Here is a 25,802-nt window from a genome sequence, read left to right on the forward strand (position 1 = left end):
AATTTGATCACATTCAAATGTGAAACACATTCAATCAATTAAAATTAAATAAAATTAGGAATTGTGTTCTCAAGTCTCACTAGCCACATTTTTCATGCTTAATAGCTGTATGTGGTCAGTAGCTACTATATTAAATAGTGCAGATGTATAATATTCCAATATTGCAGAAAGTTCTGTTGGACAGTGCTGCTCTATAAAACACTCCCTTGTCATTTCTGCAGTTTAAAAGATACTCAGATTCAAACTCAGTTTTCTTGCAGGGCAAGATAAACACAAATATGCTGTAGTGGTTCAACAAGTGGCTCTGAAATGCAGAGCCTGAGTTCATTGGCTGAGTGAAGAAATAAAATATGGCAGCACCACTCATCTGGTTTGGTCATACATATTTAGGCTGGGAAAGTGCTACCCGTGTTTAAGTTTTTTTCAGGCATGGATTTAGCTATAATTATAGACTGTTAGTTTAACGTGAACATCAATGATTTACATTTGTAAAGCATTTCTAGATAGAAGGTCATAAAATTTGGTTTAAAGATGGTAAACAGGGACGCCTGCGTGGCTCAGCGGTTGAGCACCTGCCTTTGATTCAGGGTGTGATCCTGGAGTCCCGAGATCAAATTCCACTTCAGGCTTCCTGCATGGAGCCTGCTTCTCTCTCTGTCTATGCCTCTGCCTCTCTCTGTGTGTCTCTCATGAATAAATAAATAAAATCATTAAAAAAAGATGGTAAATGGAAGGGATAAACAGTTGACTCTGACAGTATTATCACAATTAGACAATACTACTTTTTAAATTGTCATTACTGTGTCCTTTGTATCTTGGTTTCAAGAGCTGAGTAATACAGATAGGAAAACTGCAAGCTGCAACAAATTGGAGTTTTAAAACTACCAGAACTAATAATGATTCACATTTCCATAATGAATGTTTTACTTAAAAAAAAAATTTATTTGTTTTAGAGAGATAGAGGAGAGAGAGAGAGCTGGGGGGAGGGGCATAGAGAGAGGCAGAATCTCAAGTAGACTCCCTACTGAGCATGGAGCCCTGCACTGGGCTCTATCCCAGGACACTGAGATCATGACCTGAGCTGAAACCAAGAATCTGATGCTTAGTTGATTGCACCACCCAGGTGCCCCTGTTTTATATTTTTAAAAAGGGTTCTCCTTCCCATTTTTTTTCTTTTCATTGATCTCACAAGACATTCCTGATGTCGGTAGGGAAGATATCATTATCGTTTTTCTCTCAAGGTTCTTCTTTGTCTAGTCTTTGGCTTGACTCAGATGGCACCTTCTGCATGAAGCTGTCTCTTTTCCTTGCAGTTAAGCATAAACTCCTTAACACTTTTTCTGTAGAGTACTTGTCTCAAGCTAATTAACAATGCTGTTCATGTGCTTTTGATCCTTCTTAATAGATTCACAATTATTTTTGGACAGAAGTTGTGTCAGATATACACAGATATATTTGCCTTTTAAATTTTATCTTACTGAGGTAAAACTTACATAACAAAATTAACCATTTTAAAGTCTGCAATTGAGAGGTATTTAATATATTCGCTATGTTGTACAACCATCACTTTTATTTGTTCCAAAACATTTTTGTTAACCCAAAAGGGAGCCCTGTACCCATTAAACGGTCACTCTTCCTGTCTGCCTCCAGCACCTGGCAATGACTAATCTTTCTATGTCTATGGATTTACCTATAATGAATTTTTCAACTAAATGGAATCAGACAGTATGCAACCTTATATGTCTGGATTCTTTTGCCTAGTATAATGTTTTCAGTGTTCATCCACATTGTACCATATCAGTACTTCATTAAGATTTATATTTGAGTTTTTGTGTTTTACTAAAGACATGTATAATACATACTAGTTAACTAATTAATGGTGGGCTCTTTATCTCAAACTCCCACACCTGACAGCATATGTTAATATAATGTAGTCTGTATGAATAGATGATACCTGAACCTGACTAAGTTTTGTTATTCCATTCTTAGCTTATTGGATAATATAAGCCTTAAACATTAAATGCCAGAGGATTTTCCCCATCCATTCTGAGACATGGCACAATCATTTCATCTTCTTCCACAACATCCTACTGTGACATCCTCTCCTACTGAAGTTCGCGTGTGGATAGAAGGTAAAATGTTTTGAAATCTCTTAGCTCTGCACATCACATTTCATCTCTTACAGGCTCAGCTGACCAGATTTCACAGAATATTAGTGCATAAAAAATATTATTTTGCAGTCTTTTACAGAAGATGCTTCAATATTAAAGATTTAAACCTGAAATTTGTAACTTTAAGTCGTAACATTGTGTTTTAATAAACACATTCCAAGAATAATTTCCTTGTTTTGATTAATGTTTTTGTATGAATATAAGAATTAATATATTATTTTAAATTAACATATTAATGTGTGATTTTGTTCTTAATCGACATAATATGCAAATATTGGAAACAATCAAATACTCTAAAATAATGACATTAAATAAACAGTAAAATGCGCTAACAGATATGATTTACATTCTTCTATTGGAAGAAGCCATTGCTGATTGAAGAGAATGGATTGTGTAAAGGAATTTATGCAATGAAAGGATGAGTTAAATGTAATTAAGTTAAATAATTTTATTATTAATTATAATTTATTATCTTTAGTATATAGTTTACCTTTGAGCAAGTGCTATTCCTCCCTTGATCACTTGGTGTTTATATGAATATGTACTAAAAATAATATGCCCAATGATTTAAGAGAGAGGAAGGATCCAAAGATCTTTATTATCTGCTGTCTTTATTAGCATCATACCAAGGAGATGTTTAAGACAGATTGGCAGGTCTTACCATTTTTTAGTTACAGAAACTATTCTAGTGATGATTAATTACTATGACACTTTGCTCTATTGCAGAGTTTTCCTTGTGTAAAACTGGTTTAATATATTCTGTTGTGTTAAGCATAGTGGATTAGGTATTACAAAGATGAAAATAATATATTATCATTACAGAATTATAGTATCTTTTTGAAATTTTATTTTTTTTTAATTTTTATTTATTTATGATAGGCACACAGTGAGAGAGAGAGAGAGAGAGAGAGGCAGAGACACAGGCAGAGGGAGAAGCAGGCTCCATGCACCGGGAGCCCGATGTGGGATTCGATCCCGGGTCTCCAGGATCGCGCCCTGGGCCAAAGGCAGGCGCCAAACCACTGCGCCACCCAGGGATCCCTCTTTTTGAAATTTTAGTTCCTCATCCATAAAATTCTGTTCAGTAAGATTTCCCTCCCAATAAATCAAGTTCATACAGTTATCTAGCACAATATGTGTTTATTATAAAAATAATTTCAATTATGTCAGTAAAATTATTTTAATGCAGAGAAATTTCAAATGAAGAATAAACCTCAAGTTTTCTTGGTTCACACTTTAATCCTAACTTTTATAATTTTTAACATCAGAAAACAAACATTTTAACATCACTCCCATCACTAATTTAGGGAATAAAATATTGGTTCCCGCTTTTGGAAAGAAATTCCAAGTTTTCTCAGCTACACTGCTATTTATTCTCTGAATAATTCCTTTTAAAGTTGAGACCTTGGGCAGCCCCGGTGGCTTGGCAGTTTAGCGCTGCCTTCAGCCCGGGGCTTGATCCTGCAGACCCGTTATCGAGTCCCATGTCAGGCTCCCAGCATGGAGCCTGCTTCTCCCTCTGCCTCTCTCTCTCTCTCTCTTCTCTCTCTCTCTCTCTCTCTCTCTCTCTCTCTCTCTCTCTCTCTATCTCTGTGTGTGTGTCCCTAATAAATAAATAAAATCTTAAAAAAATAAGGTTTAGACCTTGCATTTGCTAACTACTAAGATACCAATGCAAGAAGAAATGTCTTCTTCCCCGTGTGCTTCCATAATATTTTCTTTACATTCCAAAGCACTTTGTGCCTGTCATTGTATTTGTGTGTATTTATCTTTTTCCTATTAAATTGCAAATAGTTTGAAAACAAAATGTAATATTCTACTTATCTTTGTATCTCTGACAATGCTCAGCACAATACCTTGCAAAGACTAGATGCTTAGCAAATATTTTTGTTATTATTGACCAAATAATGATGTTAGTATTTCATTCTCAATTTTTCCTATAAAATCGGCCTAATGCCCAGAAACTTTCAGGTTGCCATTCTTAGTTAACTTTTGTTTGGTGATATGGGCATATTCTTATAACAGTAATTGTAAAAGAAAGTAATTTCAAACAAAGAGGCTATAAATTATAGGCACCAGACCTCAATACTTTATTGGTATCCAGCTTGGATTCCGTTGTTGATTAGTGGTAAGTTACATTATTAAAAAGGTAAATGGTTGGGGCACCTGGGTGGCTCAGATGGTTAAGCATCTGCCTTCAGCTCAGGTCATGATCTCCAGGTCCTGGGATCAAGCCCCACATCAGGCTCCCAACTCAGTGGAGAGTCTGCTTCTCCCTCTCACTCTGTGTTTCCCCCTGCTTGTGCTTTCTCTCTCTCTCTCAAATGAATAAATAAAAAATCTTAAAAAAGAAAAAGGTAAATGGTTTCCATTATATGAACAGAAAACCAAAGATAGTTATAATAATTTGACTTACTGAAGATCTTTTAACACAGTCAATTTAGAGGGAAAAACCTAGAACAGGCTAGATAGCACCATTAAAACTGAAAATGCAAAAAAAAAACAAAAAAAAAACAACAAAAAAAAAACAAAAAACAAAAACAAAACCTGAGAATGCCAGAGGATTTTTCAAGGAACTGTTATTATAGCATATACAAGATATTACCATGTGTAAACAGGTTACTTTAGGAGTGTTACTCATTTAGCATTATCTATTGAAGTTTGGGTGCAGTTTGAGACTTAAAATAGACTTTAGAGGAATAAACTGGTATTGAGACTGCCAGTGTTTAGAAAAATCATTATTTAGTCTTTCATTTTATTTGTGTTTATTTGTTTGAGCCATGTAGATGGATCATGACCTCAAGTTGCATTTCTAGTCTAGTCCAGATGTTGGGCTTTCCAAAAACTCTCACGTTGTCCTCAGAATTAACAAAGATTCCCATAGAAACTCCATTTGGTGTGGATTTAATTGTAGAATCACTTGGCATAATACACCTTAGCTCCATCAACATTGTTGCAAATGGTAGGATTTCATTATTTTGGATGCCTGGGTAATATTCCATGTGACTGACATGTGATTTTTTAAATTTATTTTTATTGGGACGCCTGGGTGACTCAGCAGTTGAGCATCTGCCTTTGGCTCAGATGTGATCCCGGTCCACGGATCGAGTCCTGCATCGGGCTCCCCGTGAGGAGCCTGCTTCTCCCTCTGCCTGTGTCTCTGCCTCTCTCTCTGTGTCTCATGAATAAATAAATAAAATCTTTTTAAAAATTAAAAAAATAAAATAAAATTTATTTTATTGAGGTATAATCACACTTAGTATGTATGTATCCATGTATTTAAGTTCCAATATAGTTAACATAGTGTTATATTAGTTTCAGGTGTACAATATAGCAATTCAACAGTTCCAAACATCACCTGTTGCTCATCATGACAAATGCCTTCCTTAATCCCCATCACCTATTTAATGCATCGCCCCACCCACCTCCCCTCTGGTAACCATCAATTTGTTCTCTATAGTTAAGGGTCTCTTTCCTGGTTTGCCTCTCTCTCTCTTTTTTCTTTTTTCTTTTGCTCTTTTGTTTCTTAAATTCCATATGTGAGTGAAGTCATATGGTATTTGTCTTTCTCTAGCTGACTTATTTTACTTAGCATTATACTCTCTAGCTCCATCTGTGTTGTTGCAAATGGCAAGATTCCATTCTTTTTTATGGCTGAATAATATATATCTCACTTCTTTATCCATTCATCAGTCTAGGAACATTTGGGCTGTTTTCACAATTTGGTTATTATTGATAATGCTGCTATAAACATCTGGGTGCATATATCCCTTTGAATTGATGTTTTTATATTTTTTGAGTAAATATCCAGTAATGCAATTACTTGATCTTCGGGTAGTTCTATTTTTAACATTTTGAGTAACATCCATACTGTTTTCCAGAATGGCTGCAGTAGTTTGCATTCCCATGAACAGGGCAAGAGGGCTCCTTTTTCTCTACATCCTTGCCGACACTTGCTGTTTCTTGCGTTGTTGATTTTAGCCTTTCTTACTGATCTCTCATTGTAATTTTGATTTGTATTTCCCTTATGATGAGTGATGTTGAGCATCCTCCAGTGTGTCTGTTAGCAACATTTTTATAGATATATCTCCTGAGGCAACAGAAATAAAAGCAAAAACAAAGTATTGGGACTACATCAAAATAAAATCTTGTGTACAGTGAAGGAAACAATCAACACAACTAAAAAGAAACCTACTGAATGGGAGAAGATATTTGAGAGGGAAATCATTCTGCTATAGTGACTATGACAATACTGAAGTCATTCTGGAAGAGACTTGTGAATGAGTAGAAGGACTTTTTAAAATTACAAATAATTAAGAATAATAGGTATCAAAAAATCAGGAAAGAGACCAAGTAACTGTTATAGCCTATTCCTTGAAATAATAAAAATACATAGACAGATAGATAGATTTTGGAAAAGGTTGGGTACAAATCACCAGTTATGAAATATGATGCATTAACAAAAGAGAAAGTTTTTATTTGTGAATAAGAATCTTTCAAATGCTTCCTAAATTATATTTTCAAGATTACTGGCTGTGCTGTCTTTATCTCATGTCAAGGCTAATATTGAGTAATAGGATAGTTATAGACACTTCTGGCAAAAAAAAAAGAAAGAAAGAAAAAAAGAAAGATGCCACCCTTCCCGGTCTCTATCCTTATTCACGTTCTGGGGATGGAGATTTGGTCCTGATAATTAAGACCAGATTGGGATGATTACAACTACTATTTATAGATTGCCTGTACCAAATTTACCATAGTAGGTTATTTACATTCAAATAGTAAGTTGGGCACTTGGGGAGATGCTATAGCTTTCAGAGCTTCAGATGCTATTACTGGATATACTTATGTAATTGTTTTGCTTAACAGTCTGTTATAGATGCCAGCAACCTATTGCGTTGCATAGATGATTTCTTAAACATTTAAGTGTCACAAGTCCTAATCCTTTTGAAAATTTGATGAAAATTATAGGCTTTCTCCTTCAGAAAATATGTATGTACATATGTAAATATATGTATATTATATGTATATATATATATATATATATTCTATTTTGTATATCATGACAGTCAGATGGTTTATACACCAGTATTCCAGACCAAAGAACTTCTTAACTAGGTAATAAATCATTAATGTGTGATGAGCGTATCTTTCTCCCCTTTTGTCTTCAATCTTTCCCCACACATAAAAATATATTGCTCAGATTTAAAGCACCTAAGCAGTTTCTCCTAAGTGAGAAGTCATAGTTGTATAGTATACATAAAGAAAAAAAAAAGCATGGAGATATAAAGACTAGGAACACATTCTTGCCATGAAGAATAGTAATTTTCCCTGTTGATTGTCAGAGTTAGCAGGTAGTTAAGCACCAACTTTTTAGACATATATCTGCAATATTTTGACAGTATTAGCATCCGCCACAGTTTGAAATAATTTGTATAACTGTTCTTCTTGTTTCCATCAATTTCTTTTTGTCTGCTTATAGACCTTTTGCTTTTGTTCTGAATGGTTGATGGAAAGTGACTATACTTACAGAAATTCCTAAGTATCTTTTTTATAGTTTTCTTCCAAAGCAGATCTTCTTAGCTTTCTCAAAGATTGCAGTTCTTCACCAAAAAGCATAGCATTATAAAGCTTCTGTGATTTTTTTCAATCTCCACCATGCCTCCAACAAACTTGAGCTGACAAAACAAGGTGATCTTTATTTTTAGTAATGGCCTATGGGTAAGAGGACTGAGAATATCTGAATATCCATTACATAAATTGAATAGTGAATCTCTATTTAAAATAATTAAACTTATTTGTGGAACCCAATCTTCCTCCTCAATCATAATAGAAACTAGAGGTCTGAGTTGTTTTTTTAAAAAGTATATTTTGTATTTTAGGGCAGTTTTAGGTTCATAGCAAAGTAGAGTGAAAAAAGAGTTTTCATATATTCCCTGTTCCCCTACAATCAACATTCTAATCCATGGTGATGCCTTTGTTACAATTGATCAACCTACAATTGACACATAATTAACACCCAAAGCCAATAATTTACATTAGGGTTCATTCTTGGTATTGTACATACTAGGAGTTTTGTCATATGTATGATATGTATCTACCTTTGTAGTATCATGTGAAATAGTTTTATTGCCCCCCAAATTCTCTATGCTGTTTATTCATTCCTCCTTTCACCTGAAGGAAAGGAAAACTTCTTCTTCTACCCTTCCAGGTCTTCCATCTGAACTAATAATTAAATTTACATGAGACAGGTTAACAGGAGTAAAACAAAAACAAAACAGAAAGTTTTGTTACATGTGCAAGGAGACCTGATATTGAAATTGAAAACTAAAGAAATGACCAAGGCAGGCAGTTTTTAGACTCTTCAGACAAAAAGACAATAAACTTGTGAGGAACTGACAGGATAAAGAAAACAGATATTTGGGAGCTTTAATTAGCAAGGAATTCTGAGTATGTGGGCTGTGATACTAGATTAGTTAAAAAGTATGAATGCTTGTTACTATATCTTTCTCAGTTTTAAATTTCCTATTTCTAAAAAAAAAAAAAATCCTATCTCTGATGATAAGACTGTTTCTACTTCTTAGTACAGGGAGGGTACTTTTCTTTTTTTAAAGATTTTATTTATTTATTCAGGAGAGACACACAGAGAGAGGCATAGACAGGCAGATGGAGAAACAGGCTCCATACAGAGAGTCTGATGTGGGACTTGATCCCAGGACTCCTGGATCACTCCCTGAGCGGAAGGCAGATACTCAACCACTGAGGCACCCAGGCATCCCTGGGAGGGTACTTTTCATATGAAAGATTTATTTCCTGTGTTGGGGAAATCGGAGAATCTTTGGGTCCTTGCACTGGCTATTTCTTAAGTAACTTTTGTTTAAGATAATCAGTATGTCAAAGTGGCATTTTGAGGTGGCTTGCCCTTGGCCCCTACACAACCTAACAACTGATAATCACTTAGCTTTTTACTGTCTCCATAGATTTGCCTTTTCCAAATGTCATGTAGTTGGAATTATACAGTATGTAGCTTTTCAAATTGGCTTCTTTCACTTAGTTATATGCTTCTAAAATTGTTCCCTGCCTTCTCATGGTTTTATAGCTCATTTCTTTTTACTGCTGAATAATAATTCATTGTCTGGATGTCCCACAGTTTATTTATCCATTCATCTCCTAAAGGATATGTTGGTTGCTTCCAAGTTTTAGCAATTGGGAATAAAGCTGCTATAAACATTTGGGTGCAGGTTTTTGTGTGGACATGTTCTAAACTCCTTTGAGTAAATACCAAGGAATGTGATCTGGATCTTATGGTAAAATATGTTTAATTTTGTGAGAAACTGCCAAACTGTCTTCCAAAGTGGCTGTGTCATTTTGCATTCTAACCAGCAATGCTGAGAGCTCTTGTTGCTTCATATCCTGACAACATTTGTTGTTTTCTTTAAGTTTTATTTAAATTCCAGTTTGTTAATATGCAGTGTAATATTAGTTTCAGGTGGACAACTTAGTGATTCAACACTTAGAAATACCCAATGCTCATCAAAGGTGTGTTACTTAAGTCCCATCACTTATATAACCCATCCACCCACGCATTTCCCCTCTGATAACCATCAGTTTGTTCTCTGTAGTTAAGGGTCTGTTTTTTGGTTTGCCACTTTTTTTTCCTTTACTCATTGGTTTTGTTTCTTAAATTCCACATGTAAGTGGTATTTGTTATTTCTCTAAGTGACTTATTTAACTTAGTAATACCAAGTTATGGTATTTGTTATTTCTCTAAGTGACTTATTTAACTTAGTATAAGTTAAATCATATGGTATTTGTTATTTCTCTAAGTGACTTATTTAACTTAGTATAACACTACTCTCTAGTTTCACCCATGTTGTTAAAACAGGCAAAAATTCATTCCTTTTTATGGATAAGTAATATTCCATTGTGCATATATACTACTTCTTTATCCTTTCATCAGTTGATGGACATTTGGGCTGTTTCCATAATTTGGCTATTGTAGATAACGCTGCTATAAACACTGGGGCACATATATCCCTATAAATTAGTATTTTTGTATTCTTTGGGTAAACACCTAGTAGTGCAATTAATGAACAGTAGGATGGTTCTATTTTTTATGTTTTGAGGAACTTCCATACTATTTTCCACTTTTTTACACCATACACAAGAATATATTCAAAATGGATTAAAGACCTTAATACGAGACAGGAAACCATTAAAATCCGAGAGAATAACATAGGCGGTAACCTCTTTGACGTTGGCTGTAACAACCTCCCTGAGGCAAGGGAAACAAAAACAAAAATAAACCATTGGGACTTCATCAAAATCAAAACCTTCTGCACAGCAAAGGAAACAGTCAACAAAAGTAAAAGGCACCCTATAGAATAGGAGAAGATATTTGCAAATGATCTATCTAAGAAAGGGTTAGTATCCAAAATATGTAAAGCACTTATAAAACTGAACACCCTAAAAGCAAACAATCCAATTAAAAATAGGCAGAAGACATGAATAATTTTTACAAAGAAGACATTTAGATACCTAACAGGCACATGAAAAAAATGCTCAACATCATACATTTGTTATCAGTGGTTTGGATTTGGACCATTCTGAAAAGTATGTAATGGTATCTCAGTGGAGTTTTAGTTTACAATTCCCTAATGGTTTTGAAAAGACTATTCTTTCTCTCTATCATGATTACTGCAGTTTTATATCAAATCTTGAAGTCAGGTAGTATCAGTCTGCCAACTTTGTTCCCCTTTAATATTGTGTTGGCTATTTTGGGTCTTTTATCATTCCATAAACACTTTAGAATCAATTTGTTGATATCCACAAAATAACTTGCTGAAATTTTAGTTGGGATTATATCAAATATATATATATTTATTTAATGTATATTTATATATATTATGTATTATATTTATATATTATATAAATGCAAATATATATTATATATTAATAATATATATTATATTATTGTAATATGTATAAATATATATTGTATATATTTTTAATATATACAAATAATATATATTTGTATATTATTTTATATATATTATATATATATATTTATCAATTGGGAAGAACTGACATCTTGACACTATTAAATCTTCCTATCTCTAAATATGGAATATCTCTGCATTTGTTTAGTTCTTTGATTTTGTTGATCAGAATTTTGTAGTTTTCCTCAAAATAGATCTTTAAAAAAATTTGTTAGACTTATACCTAAGTATTTAATTTATTGAAGAGCTAATATAAATGGTAGTGTGTTTTATTTTTTTTTAAGATTTTATTTGTTTATTAGAAAGAGAGAACGAGTTGCAGGGGAGGGGCAAAGGGAGAAGGAAGCAGATTTCCTGCTGGGTGCGGAGCCCAAAACGGGGCTCAATCCCAGGACCCTAGGATCATGACATGATCCAAAGGCAGATGCTTAACTGACTGAGCCACTCAGGCACCCTGGTATTGTGTTTTTAATGCCAAATTCCATTTGTTCATTGTTGGTATATAGGAAAGTAATTGACCTTTGTATATTAACCTTGTATCCTTCAACCTTGCTATAATTTTTTCTTAGTTTCAGGAGTTTTCTTTTACAGATTTTGTTATAACTATTTCATTTTTTGGAGTTCTTAGTATAAATGATGTTGTATTTTAAATTTCAGATTCCACTTGTTCATTTCTGATATATAGGAAAGTGGTTGACCTTTGTATATTAACTTTGTATCCTGCAAACTTGTTAAAATCACTTATTACCAGGTTTCTTTTCTCAATTCCTTTGGATTTTTTATATAAACAATCATGTCATCTATGAACAAAGAGATTTATTTCTTCCCAATCGGTATACTTTTTATTTCCCCTTTTTCTCTTACTGCATTATCTAGGACTTCTAGCTTGATGTTGAAAAGGAGTGGTATGAAGGGACATCCTTGCCATCTTCCTGATTTTAGGGGAAAAGCTTCATGTTTCTCAGTATTAAGTAAGGTGTTAGTTATAAGGACTTTTTGTGGTTTTTTTTTATAGATATTCTTTATCAAGTTGAGGAAGTTCCTTTTTATTCATAGTTTGCTGGGAGTTTCACTATGAATTGGTTTTGGATTTTGTCTAATGTTTTTTCTTCATCTTTCGATAAAATAGTATAATTTTTTTTCTTTAGACAGTTGATATGATGGATAACATTCACTGATTTTCAAATGTTGTACCACCAGCCTTGCATACCTGGGATGAATTCCCTTGAGTGTGGTATAAATTATTTTTTATATATTGTTAGCTTCCATTGGTTAATATTTTGTTGAAGATTTTTGCATCTATGTTCATGAGAGATAACTGGTTTGTAGTTTTCTTTTGATCCTCTGTCTGGCTTTGATATTAAGTAATTCTGGCCTCATAGAATGAATAGGAAGTATTTTTACATTCTGGAAGAGATTGTAGAGAAATTGTATAATTCTTTTTGCAAAATACTTGGCAGTATTCACCATTGAACCCATTTGGAACTGATGCTTTCTGTTTGGGAAATTGATTAATTATTGATTCAATTTCTTTAATAACGTAAATCTTGATCATCTTATTGCATGAGTATCCTTTTAATGGTAGTAAGATCTGTAATGATATTCCCTCCTTCATTTTTGAAATGAGTAATTTGAGGATTTTTTTTAGTTAGTTTCTATGAAGCTTGCCAATTTTATTGATCTTTTCAAAGAACCAAGCTTTGGTTTTTGTTGATTTTCTTGATTTCTTATATTTAAATCATAATTTCCTCTCTAATTTTTTTAATTCATTATTTTCTGCTTACCTGGGATTTAACTTTTACTTTTTTTCCTAGTTTCCTAACATGGAAATTTAGATTATTTATTTTAGATATTTATTTTTAATGTATGCATTCAATGTTCTAAATTTTTCTCAAAGCACTGCTTTCACTGTATCTCACAAATATATATAAGTTGTATTTCCACTTTCAAGATAATTTTTAAATGTCTCTGGAGATTTCTTCTTTCACCCACATGTTATTTAGAAGTAAGCTGTTTAATCTCCATTTTTAAAATTTCCTAGATATCTTTCTGCCTGTTATTGATTCCTAATTTGACTCCACTATTGCCTAACAGTAGATGCTGTATGACTTTTATTCTTTTAAATGTGCTAAGGCATAGTCAATGATCCTGAATGTGGTCTATATTGATAAAAGAATGTGTATTCTGCTATATTTGGATAAAACAGTCTATAAATATCAATTATATCCAGTTGATTGATGGTGCTGTTAATTTATCTATGTCCTCACTGATTTTATAAATGCTAGAACTGTCCACTTCAGATAAAGGTATTTGTTAAAGGCTCAAAATATACTATTGGATTTATCTATTTATTCTTGAATTTATGTCGTTTTTTGCCAATGTATTTTGATGCTGTGATGTTAGGCATATAAACATTAAAGATTGTTATGCCCTCTTGGAAGTCTGACCTCTTTATCATTATGTGATTCCTTGCTTTGATTCTGCTCTGTCTGAAATTTATATAGCTACTCCAGTTTTCTTTTGATTACTGGAAATATAGTATATCTCTCTCTGTCCCTTTTCTTTATTCTGTATGTGCCTGTATATTTAAAGTGCATTTCTTGTAGATAACATAATGTTGGATCTTGTTTTTTTTTTATTCACTCTAACAATTTTTTTAATTGGTGTATTTAGACCATTGAAATGTATAGTCTTTATTGGTATAGTTTGATTAATATCTACTATATTTGTTACTGTTTTCTATTCATTACCCTTGTTTTCAAATTTTTATTGTCTGTTATGTTTCTGCCTTTGTAATGTAATTTATTTTATTTTTTATTGAAAACAAAAATTAATTTCTTTTGCTTGTGGAGGTTGAGAATCAGGACAAGAAATGAGAAATCAGGATCATAGTGACAGCAGATTTTGTGTTTAGCAAGAACTTCCCGGTTCAAAAACAGTGCCTTCTTACTTGTGTCCTCACATGGTGGGAAGGGTGAGGGAGCTCGCTGGGGTCTCTTTTGTAAGGACCCAGATTCCATTCATGAGCGCTCCACCCTCATGACCTAATCATCTCTCAAAAGTTATCCACTTCCTATTACCAACATATTGGAGATTAGATTTTCAGCATATAAAGTTTGGGGGACACAAATCTTGTGACCATATCATATGGTAAAATGTACAAAACATAAAATTTTAACCACTTTCAAGTATACAGTTAGTTCAGCAGCATTAAGCACATTCACATTGTTGTGCTATCATCCCTACTATCCATCTCCAGAATTCTTTTCCCCTTGCAAAACTGAAACTCTGTACCCATTATAAAATAGATTCTCATTCCCCTCTTCCCCCATCCCTGGCAGCCACTACTGTGTCCCTTGTCTCTATGAATCTCACTATTTTAGGTATTCATTTAGGTGGAATCATATAAATGTCTTTCTTTGACTTTACTTGGTATGGTATCCTCAGGGCTCATGCGTGTTGCATGTGTCAGAATTTTCCTCCTTTTTAAGGCTGAAATAATATGCCATTTTGTGAACATACCACATTTTGTTTATCCATTCAATTGTCAGTGGATATGAGTGATGCTTCCACCTTTAGTCTGTCTCTGTGTTTTCAACTGAGCATTTATATGATTTCATTTTCTCTTTTCTTAGCCTATCAATTATAAATTTTTATAGTTGCTTTAAGATTTGCAATATATATTTACATTTAATCCAAGTGCACTTTCAAATGATGTTATACTACTTTACTGGCAATTGCAAGTATCTTATAATAATAAAATATTCCTAATTCCTCCATCCTATCACTTGTATTATTGCTGTTGTTCATTTTACTTCTACATAAGATCTACATGTTATGTATATATTTGCTATTATTCTGAGCACACTGTTATCTGTTAGATCAATTCCAAATAAGTAAAACAAAAGTTTATATTTTACCTTCATCTTGTCCTTTTCTAATACTTTCCCTTCCTTTATATAGATCTAAGTTTATGACCTCTATCATTTTCTTTCTCCCTGTAGAGCTTCTCTTAACATTTTTAAAAGATTTATTTATTTATTCATGAGGGACACAACGAGAGATGCAAAGATATAGGCAGAGGGAAAAGCAGGCTCCATGCAGGGAGCCCAGTCATGCTCTGATGGAAGGCAGATGCCTAACCGCTGAACCGCCCAGGCGTCCCTTCTCTTAACATTTCTAACAAGGAATGTCTACTTGTAACAACAAATTCTCTCAATATTTGCTTGTCTGAAAGTCTTTATTTCTCCTTCACTTTTGAAGGATAATTTCACAGAACAAAGAATTCTAGGTTCATGGGATTTTTTTCTCAAGACTTTAAATATTTTACCATACTGTCTTCTTACCTACATGTTTTCTGAGTAGAAGTTGGGTATAATTCTTACCTTTGCTTCTGTATAGGTAAACTTTTTTTCATCTGACTTCTTTCAAGATTTTTTCTCTTTAATATATTTTGTGCTGTTTGAATATGATGTCTAGATGCAGGTGTTTTTTGTTTTTGGCATTTATCCTGATTGGTCTAAGATTTCTAGATCTATGGTTTGATATCTGACATTAATATTTGGAAATTCGCAGTCATTATTGCTTAAAATATTTTATCTGCCCCTTTCTGTCTTTCTTCTTCTTCTGGTAATCTCATTATGAAAATATTTACCTTTATGGTTGTCCCACAGTCCTTGGATATTCTGTTCCATTTTTTCAGTCTTTTACTTCTTTTCTTTTCAGTTTTGGAAATTTCTATTAACATATACTCAAAGTCAGATATATATATTTCAGAGCTGTGTTCAGCCTACTCATGAGCCCATCAGAGACATTCTTTTTCTGATACACTTTTTTTGATCTCTGACCTTTCGTTTTGATTGTTAGAATTTCCATTCCAGTACTTACATTACCCATCTGTTACTGTATGTTGCCTACTTTTTGAATTAATCAAATATTCCTGCCATATCTGAATTTGGTTTTGATATTCTGTGTCTCTGAACATGTGGGATTTTTGCTTTTTAGCATGCCTTATAATATTTTCTTGAAAGCTGTATATAATGTACTAGGTAAAGAAAACTCTGGTAAATAAGCCTTTAGTGATGTGATGGTAAATTTTGGTGGGAGTGTAAGCATTTTTTTATTCCTATGATTGGTCCTTAAATAAGGCCTGTAATCCTGTGATCCTCCACTGTAACTTTCAGAAGTACTTCTACGATTTTCTCCCCACACTTGGTGGGATAAAATGTCTAGTGGGGGCTGGAATTTTTATTTTCCTACTCCCATATGGATGGTAGAACAGGTTAGAGTATTTTCTTCCTCTAAATAGGTTAGACTATGATATAAGAAAAATGGGTAAGGCTCTCGTAAAATAGTTTTTTTTTTTTTTTTTTTGAGATCAGGTCTTCTAAGAGCTGAAAGCTCTGGTGCATTTAAAAATAGTTCTTTTTGCCTCTCACTGCTGGAAGCATAAGGGGATTTTTCTTCAGTAATCACTGTAAGAACCTGGTAGGGCTCTTGTTGTTAAAACTCACAAAAGTGTGAAGTCTCCATATAACTAGACCCCACATCCAGAGTTTTTAACTCCCAGACTTATCCACACTGTATCTGCAGCAATTTGTCAATTATAGTTTAAATTCTTCTACCCTAATATTGGTTTCTAAGGTTTTTGCTCATAATAAAAGTTATACTCTTGGTAAATTGTGATCTTAGTTATCTGCCTGTTGGTCTTTCCAATTTTCAGCACAGAAATTTGCCCTGTGACCTTGGTACTACAGTGTATCTAGAAAGAGTTGTTCACTTTTCAGTTTGTTCAGGTTTTTACTTGTTATGATAGAGCAATGACTTCTAAACTTCTTGCATTCCAGACTGGAAATTTGAAGTCCTCTTGGGTTTGTGTTTTCGCACTTTATTTATTTAATTACATACTTATTTATTAAGTTTATTTTTTAAGCTAAGCTCAATGCCCTATACGGGGCTTGAACTCACAACCCTGAGATTAGCAGTCATATGCTTTAGAGACTAAGCCAGCCAGGTGCCCCTGAATTTTTACATTTTAGTGAAACAATAAGATGGAGAGCTTGTCTGATATAATTTTAGACATTCAAATAGCTTCCATGCCAAATCTGAACAAAATAATGTACAATTTACTTTGAGATCTTGATATCTTGTGGTCACATTCCTTTTATTCTTGTACTTGAATGAATTAATTGTATATAGTCTGAAATGCAGGACCAGATTTTTTTCAAATGTCTTTAGGTATTGGTGGATTACACTTGCTCTTATTCTGTGATAAGAACAACATCTAGCAGTAAATCCTAGGATTTTTAAAAAATATATTCTAAATTTATCACATGTTTTTGGGGAGCTGAGTTGTTTTTATGACTCTGATTTGCTTCTGCTTTATTACACTGAACATAATAATATTGGTTCATATTTATAACACTGAAGAGTGATAAAAATCCACATGTCCAAATTACAAATACTATCTCTGAGAAGAATATTAAAATATGATTTTCAGTGAAGTATTCAGAAATGTTTACAGCTGAAATGAATGGCCTGCATATCAAGCTATAAAGAGAAAAAAAACAGCTTCAGTACATGAAAGAAACTCTTTCAGAAGAGAGGACATATATTCCCCCTATATAAGAGAAAAAGATACACCAAAAATCAGGAAGTATTCAGTTTGCATTGATTTCACTTAGAATAATTATAGATTTAGTTTATGGGTTTAATTAATGTGTAATTCACGGACTTCAGGCAGACTGCAGGGAAGGTGGAAGGAGAACCAAGAAGTGGAGAGGAAAAGCTGCTGGCATCATTTGAACTCTTTAGCATTCACATCACATAGCCCCCTGCAAAGCCTTTGGATCTTTTGCTTTTCATAATATCACTACCTGCTTTGAGACTGCTTGACACTAACTGAATTTCTTCAATTTCTTAAACTGTTACAAGTCCTTTGCCAATTTTGTTGTTTTATCAGCTTTCCTGCCTGGGGAATATGGCATATTAGATGAATGTTAATTACCTATACAGAAGATGTCTTGATTGTACAGAACTCTTCTGTAGGAAATAGAAATATTTAATATATTTAATACTGGGATCCCTGGGTGGCGCAGCGGTTTGGCACCTGCCTTTGGCCCAGGGCACGATCCTGGAGACCCGGGATCGAATCCCACGTCGGGCTTGGAGCCTGCTTCTCCCTCTGCCTATGTCTCTGCCTCTCTCTCTCTCTGTGTGTGTGTGTGTGTGTGTGTGACTATCATAAATAAATAAAAATTTTAAAAAATATATTTAATACTAATAATATTCATAATTAATAAAATATTTAATATTTTAAAGGTTTTTTTAAAATTCCAGTTAATACATGGTGTAATATTAGATTCAGGTATACAATATAGTGATTCAATACTTTCATTCAACACCCAGGGTTAATCATGCCAAGTGCACTCCTTGATCCCCATCAACTATGTCACCCATCACACCCACTCATCTCCCCTTCAGTAATCATCAATTTGTTCTCTATAGTTAAGAACCTGTTTCTTAGTTTGCCTCTCCATCTCTTTTTCCCCTTTGTCCATTTGTTTTGTTTCTTAAAGTCAACATATGAGTGAAATCATATGGTATTTGTCTTTCCTGACTGACTTACTTTGCTTAGCATGATCCTCTCGAGATTTATTCATCTCCTTGCAAATGGCAAGATTTTATTCTTTTTTATGGCTGAGTAATATGCTATTGTAGATAATGCTGCTAAAACATTGAGGTGCATCTATCCCCTTGAATTAGTATCTTTGTATTCTTTGGGTAAATACCTAGTAGTGCAGTTGTTGGATGGTAGGGTAGTTCTATTTTTAACTTTTTGAGGAAACTCCATACTGTTTTCCAGAGTGGCTGTGCTGATTTGCATTCCCACCAAGAGTACAAAAGGGATCCCCTTTCTGCACATCCTCACCAACCCCTGCTGTTTCTTATGTTGTTGATTTTATCTATTCTGACAGGTGTGAGGTGATATTGCATTGCAGTTTTGATTTGTATTTCCCTCATGATGAGCGATGTAGAACATCTTTTCATGTGTCTACTGGCCATCTGAGTGTCTTCTTCAGAAAAATCTATTCATGTCTTCTGCCCATTTTTTAATTGGATTGTTCCTTTTTGGGGTGTTGAGATTTTTAAGTTCTTTATATATTTTGGATATTAACCCTATCTCAGGTCATTGGCAAATATCTTCTCCCATTCTGTAGGTTGCCTTTTACTTTTGTTGATTATTTCCTTCACTGTGCACAGCTTTTTATTTTGTTGAAGTTTCAATAGTTTTTTTTTCCCAGAAAGAAGTTGTGACAGCTGATGTCAAAGAAATCATTGCTTTTGTTCTCCTCTAGGATTTTAATGGTTTCCTGCCTCACAATAAGGTCTTTAATCTATTTTGAATGTATTTTTGTACGGTGTAAGACAGAGGTCCAGTTTCATTCTTTTGCATGTTGCTGTTCAGTTTTACTGATACCATTTGTTGTAGAGACATTCTTTTTCCCATTGGATATCCTTTCCTCCTCTGTTGAAGATTAGTTACGCATATATTTCTGGGTTCTTTCTGAGTTTCCAGTTCTGTTCTATTGAACTATGTGTCTATTTATGTGCCAGTACCAAACTGTTTTGAATACTACAGCTTTGTAATATAACTTGAAGTCCAGAATTGTGATACTTCCAGCTTTGCTTTTCTATTTCTAGGCTGCTTTGGCTATTCGGGGTCTTTTGTGGTTCCATACAAATATTAGGATTGCTTGTTCTAGTTCTGGGAAAAATGCTGTTGCTGTTTAGATAGGGATTGCATTTTAAATGTGTAGGTTGCTTTAGGTAGTATAAGCATTTTAAAAATACTTGTTCTTCTGATCTATGAGCATGGAATTTTTTCCATTTCTTAGTGTAATTTTCAGTTTCTTTCATCAGTGTTTTATAGTTTTCAGAGTAGAGATCTTTAACCTTTCTGGTTTAGTTTATTCCTAGGTATCTTACGGTATTTAGTACAATTTTAAATGGAATATACTCCCTAATTTCTCTTTCTGTTGCTTCATTATTGGTGTATAGAAATGCAACAGATTTATGTACATTGATTTTATATATTGTGACTTGACTTTGTTTTTCAGTTCTAGCAGTGTTTTGACACAGACTTTCAGTTTTTCTATATATAGTACCATGACATCTCTGCAAATAGTAAAAGTTTAAATACTTCTTTGCTGATTTATATGCCTTTATTTCATGTCTGATTGCTGTGGCTAAGACTTCCAGTACTATGTTAACAGTGGTGACAGTGGACATCCCTGTCTTTTTCCTTACCATGAAGGAGAAGTGCAAATTATATTAGCTGTAGGTTTTTCATATATGGTCTTTATTATGTTGAGGTATATACTTTGTTGAGGGTTTTTATCATGAATGCATGTAGTGCTTTGTCAATTGTTTTTTCTGAGTCTATTGAAATAATCATGACTCTTTTATTAATATGATGTATCATGTTATTTTTTGTGAATATTGAACCACACTTGCAACTCAGGAATAAATCCCACTTGACCATGCTGAATGATTTTTTAAATATATTGTTGGATTTGGTTTGCTAGTGTTTTATTGAGAGTTTTTCTATCTATGTTCATCAGGGGTATTATTGTGTAGTTCTTTTTTTCTTTATCTGGTTTTGGTATCAGGGTAGTGTGGCTTCTTAGAATGAATTTGGAAATTTTCCATCCTTTTCTATGTTTTGGAATAGTTTGGGAAGAATAAGCATCAAGTTTTCTTGAGATGTTTTGTAGAATTCCTTGGTGAAACTGTCAGATCCTGGACTTTTGTTCACTGGGAGGATTTTTGTTACTGATTCCATTTATTTGTGGGCTATCAGTCAATTAACGTTTTCTATTTCTTCTGTTTCAGTTTTGGTATGATTCTAGGAATTCATCCTTCTCTTCCAAATTGTCCAATTGGCTGTCATATAATTTTTCATTAATATTCTCTTAGAGTTGTTTGTATTTCTGTGGTGTTAGTTGTTTCTCTTCTCTCATTTCTGATTTTAGTTATTTGGGCCCTTTCTCTTTTCTTTTTGGTTAAATATGGATAGAGGTTTGTTAATTTTATTAATTTTTTCTATAAACCACCTTCTGGTTTCATTGATTTGTTCTGTTGTTTCTTTAGTTTCTTTTTTTTAAGATTTATTTATTTATGATAGACAGAGAGAGAGAGAGAGAGAGAGAGAGGCAGAGACACAGGAAGAGGGAGAGGCAGGCTCCATGCTGGGAGCCCAATGCGGGACTCGATCCCGGGACTCCAGGATCGCGCCCTGGGCCAAAGGCAGGCACTAAACCGCTGAGCCACCCAGGGATCCCCTGTTTCTTTAGTTTCTATAGCATTTATTTCAGCTCTCATATTTATTACTTCCTCCCTTCTGCTGGCTTTTGTCTTCATTTGTTGTTCTCTTTCTAGCTTCTTTAGGTGTAAAGTTAGCTTGTTTATTTGAGATAATTCTTGCTTCTTGAGGTAGGCCTGTATTGCTATACATTTCCCTTATAAGACTGCTTTTGCTGCATTCCAAAGGTTGTAGACCATTTTGTTTTCATTTTCTAACTCTTTTTCTCTCCTGTTCTGAATGATTGCCTTGCTTGATACAGAGTGATTCTTCACTGCTGATTTTTCCCATTCACTAAGTTTTATATATCATGCCACTCTCTTCTGGCTTCCCAAGTTTCTGTTGAGAAATCTGCAGCTAGCCTTATGAGTATTCCTTTGTAAGTTAAGGACATCTTTTATCTTGATGCTTTTGAAATTTTTCCCCTTATTACTACATTGTGCAAATTTAATTACAATATGTCTTGCTGTTGGCCCACTTTTGTTGATTTTGAAGGAGTTTTCTGTGCCTCCTCCATCTGAATGTCTGTTTTCTTCCCTAGATTAGGGAAGTTTTCAGGCATTATTTCCTGAAATAAATTTTCTGCTCCCTTTTCTCTCACTTATTGTAGGACTCCTATAATATGAATGTTATGATTTTTGATGAAGTCACTAATTTTCCTAAGTCTATTATTATGTTCCATAATTCTTCTTTCTTTTGTTTAGCTATATTATTTTCCATTATATTGTTTCATAACACTTATTCATTCATCTGGTTCTTCCAGCTTTGTGTTCATTGCTTGAGGTCTGATCTGAATCTCTGTTATTGCATTTTTCATTTCTGATTCATTCATTTTAACACTTTTATCTCTGCCGTAAGTGTCTCTGTGAAATTTTCTATTCTTCTCTCAAGCCCAGTGAGTGTGCTTATGATTGTTCCTTTAAATCTTCCATCAGGGGAGGAGGGGCAAGATGGCGGAAGAGTAGGGTCTCCAAATCACCTGTCCCCACCAAATTACTTAAATAACCTTAAAATTATCCTGAAAATCTACGAATTCAGCCTGAGATTTAAAGAGACAACAGCTGGAATGCTACAGTGAGAAGAGTTCATGCTTCTATCAAGGTAGGAAGACGGAGAAAAAAGAAATAAACAAAAGGCATCCAAGGGGGAGGGGCCCCACGAGGAGCCGGGCTAAGGCCGGGGTGAGTGTCCCCAGGACAGGAAAGCTCCGCCCGGAGAAACAGGAGCTTCTCCAATCTTACCCGGTAGAAAGGCCTCGCAGGGAATCGGAGTAGGACCCAGGAGGGCGGGGGTGCCCTCAGGCTCCCTGGGACAGTAAAAGAGGAACTGCGCCCCGGGGAGAGTGTGCCGAGCTCCCTGAAGGGCTGCAGCGCGGACGGCTGGACCCGGGAGCAGCTCGGAGGGGCTCGGGCAGAGGAAGAGGCTCCATGCAGAGGGGGCTGTGCAGCTCCAGGAGCAGCTTGGAGCAGCTCAGGCATCGGCTCCACGGAGGGGGCTGCGACACTGGGAGCGTGAATCCAACAGTGCAGGCCCAGGAGCACTGGGTGACGGGACACAGCCCAGGATTCGACCTCCCCCAGGGACAGGCAGAGGCCGGGAGGGCCAAGGACAGCAAGGACGCTCCTGCCCCGAGCTGAGCAGATCAGCTGCCCCGCCCCCAGAACATCCAGGCCCCTGAAGACTGAGAGCTCCTTAGTTACTGTTGGAGCTGACTCAAGGGCTGCAGAGCTGGCCGCCGCCACTGCGGTTGTTACTCCTGGGGACTCACGGGGTAAACAACCCCCACTGAGCCCTGCTCCAGGCAAGGGGCTGAGCAGCTCCCCCAAGTGCTAACACCTGAAAATCAGCACAACAGGCACCTCCCCCAGAAGACCAACTAGACGGACCAGTTCCAGGGGAAGTCAATGGACTTAAAGTATACAGAATCAGAAGATACTCCCCCGTGTTTGTTTGTTTTTTCTTTTTTCTTTTTATTTTTTGCTTTTTGATTTGTTTGCTAAGCCCACCCCCTTTTTTTTCCTTTCTTTCTTTTCCTCGTTTTCTTCTCTTTTTTTTCTTTTTTTCTTCCGTTTTTCTTTTTTTTTTTCTTTCCTTCTTTCTCTCCTCTCTTTTTCTCCTTTTCCCAATACAACTTGTTTTTGGCCACTCTGCACTGAGCAAAATAACTAGAAGGAAAACCTCACTTCAAAGGAAAGAATCAGAAACAATCCTCTCTCCCACAGAGTTACAATATCTGGATTACAATTCAATGTCAGAAAACCAATTCAGAAGCACTATTATACAGCTACTGGTGGCTCTAGAAAAAAGCATAAAGGACTCAAGAGACTTCATGACTGCAGAATTTAGATCCAATCAGGCAGAAATTAAAAATCAATTGAATGAGATGCAATCCAAACTACAAGTCCTAACGAGGAGGGTTAACGAGGTGGAAGAACGAGTGAGTGGCATAAAAGATAAGTTGATAGCAAAGAGGAAAACTGAGGAAAAATGAGACAAACAATGAAAAGACTATGAAGATAGATTAAGGGAAATAAGTGACAGCCTGAGGAAGAAAAACCTACGTTTAATTGGGGTTCCTGAGGTCGCCGAAAGGGCCAAAGGGCCAGAATATGTATTTGAGCAAATAATAGCTGAAAACTTCTCTAAACTGGGAAGGGAAACAGGCATTCAGATCCAGGAAATAGAGAGATCCCCCCCTAAAATCAATGAAAACCGTTCAACAACTAGACATTTAATAGTTAAGCTTGCAAATTCTGAAGATAAAGAGAAGATCCTTAAAGCAACAAGAGACAAGAAATCCCTGACTTTTATGGGGAGGAATATTAGGGTAACAGCAGACCTCTCCACAGAGACCTGGAAGGCCAGAAAGGGCTGGCAGGATATATTAAGGGTCCTAAATGAGAAAAACACGCAACCAAGAATACTTTATCCAGCAAGGCTCTCATTCAAAATGGAAGGAGAGATAAAGAGCCTCCAAGACAGGCAGGAACTGACAGAATCTTTGACCTCCAAACCAGCTCTGCAAGAAATTTTAAGGGGGACTCTTAAAATTCCCCTTTAAGAAGTTCAGTGGAACAATCCACAAAAACAAGGACAAAATAGATATCATGATGACACTAAACTCATATCTGTCAATAGTAACTCTGAACGTGAATGGGCTTAATGACCCCATCAAAAGGTGCAGGGTGTCAGACTGGATAAAAAAGCAGGACCCATCTATTTGCTGTCTACAAGAGACTCATTTTAGACATGAGGACACCTACAGCCTGAAAATAAAAGGTTGGAGAACCATTTACCATTCAAATGGTCCTCAAAAGAAAGCAGGGGTAGCCATCCTTATATCAGATAAACTAAAATTTATCAGGAACACTGTAGTGAGAGATGAAGAGGGACACTATATCATACTTCAAAGATCTATCCAACAAGAGGACTTAACATTCCTCAATATAAATGCCCCGAATGTGGGAGCTGCCAAATATATCAATCAATTAGTAACCAAAGTTAAGGCATACTTAGATAATAATACACTTATACTTGGTGACTTCAATCTAGCTCTTTCTATACTAGATAGGTCTTCTATGCACAACATCTCCAAAGAAACGAGAGCTTTAAATGATACACTGGACCAGGTGGATTTCACAGATATCTACAGAACTTTACATCCAAACTCCACTAAAGACACATTCTTCTCAAGTGCACATGGAACTTTCTCCAGAATAGACCACATAGTGGGTCACAAATCAGGTCTGAACCGATACCAAAAGATTGGGATTGTCCCCTGGATATTCTCAGACCATAATGCCTTGAAATGAGAACTAAATCACAACAAGAAGTTTGGAAGGACCTCAAACACATGGAGGTTAAGGACCATCCTGCTAAAAGATGGAAGGGCCAACCAGTAAATTAAGGAAGAATTAAAAAGATTCATGGAAACTAATGAGAATGAAGATACAACCGTTCAAAATCTTTGGGAAGCAGCAAAAGCAGTCCTGAGGGGGAAATACATCCCAATACAAGCATCCATTCAAAAACTGGAAAGAACTCACATACAAAAGCTAACCTTACACATAAAGAGCTAGAGAAAAAACAGCAAATAGATCCTACACCCAGCATAAGAAGAGAGTTAAGATTCGAGCAGAACTCAATGAAATTGAGACCAGAAGAACTTTGGAACAGATCAACAGAATCAGGAGTTGGTTCTTTGAAAGAATTAATAAGATAGATAAACCATTAGTCACCCTTATTAAAAAGAAGAGAGAGAAGACTCAAATT

General features: G+C 35.1%; 1 protein-coding gene across 1 annotated transcript in view; it reads left to right on the forward strand.

Moving 5' to 3' along the window:
- The first annotated feature begins 1,989 nt into the window (after positions 1 to 1,989).
- LOC140596112 (uncharacterized) overlaps positions 1,990 to 25,802 on the forward strand; it is a 271,369-nt gene continuing 247,556 nt past the window's right edge. The window contains exon 1 of the mRNA XM_072743503.1: positions 1,990 to 2,132. Coding sequence (XP_072599604.1) covers positions 2,054 to 2,132 — 79 coding nt within the window. The 5' untranslated portion in view covers positions 1,990 to 2,053. The remainder of the gene's footprint in view (positions 2,133 to 25,802) is intronic.

Source organism: Vulpes vulpes, chromosome X, assembly GCF_048418805.1.
Source record: "Vulpes vulpes isolate BD-2025 chromosome X, VulVul3, whole genome shotgun sequence".
Classification (NCBI taxonomy): Eukaryota; Metazoa; Chordata; class Mammalia; order Carnivora; family Canidae; genus Vulpes; species Vulpes vulpes.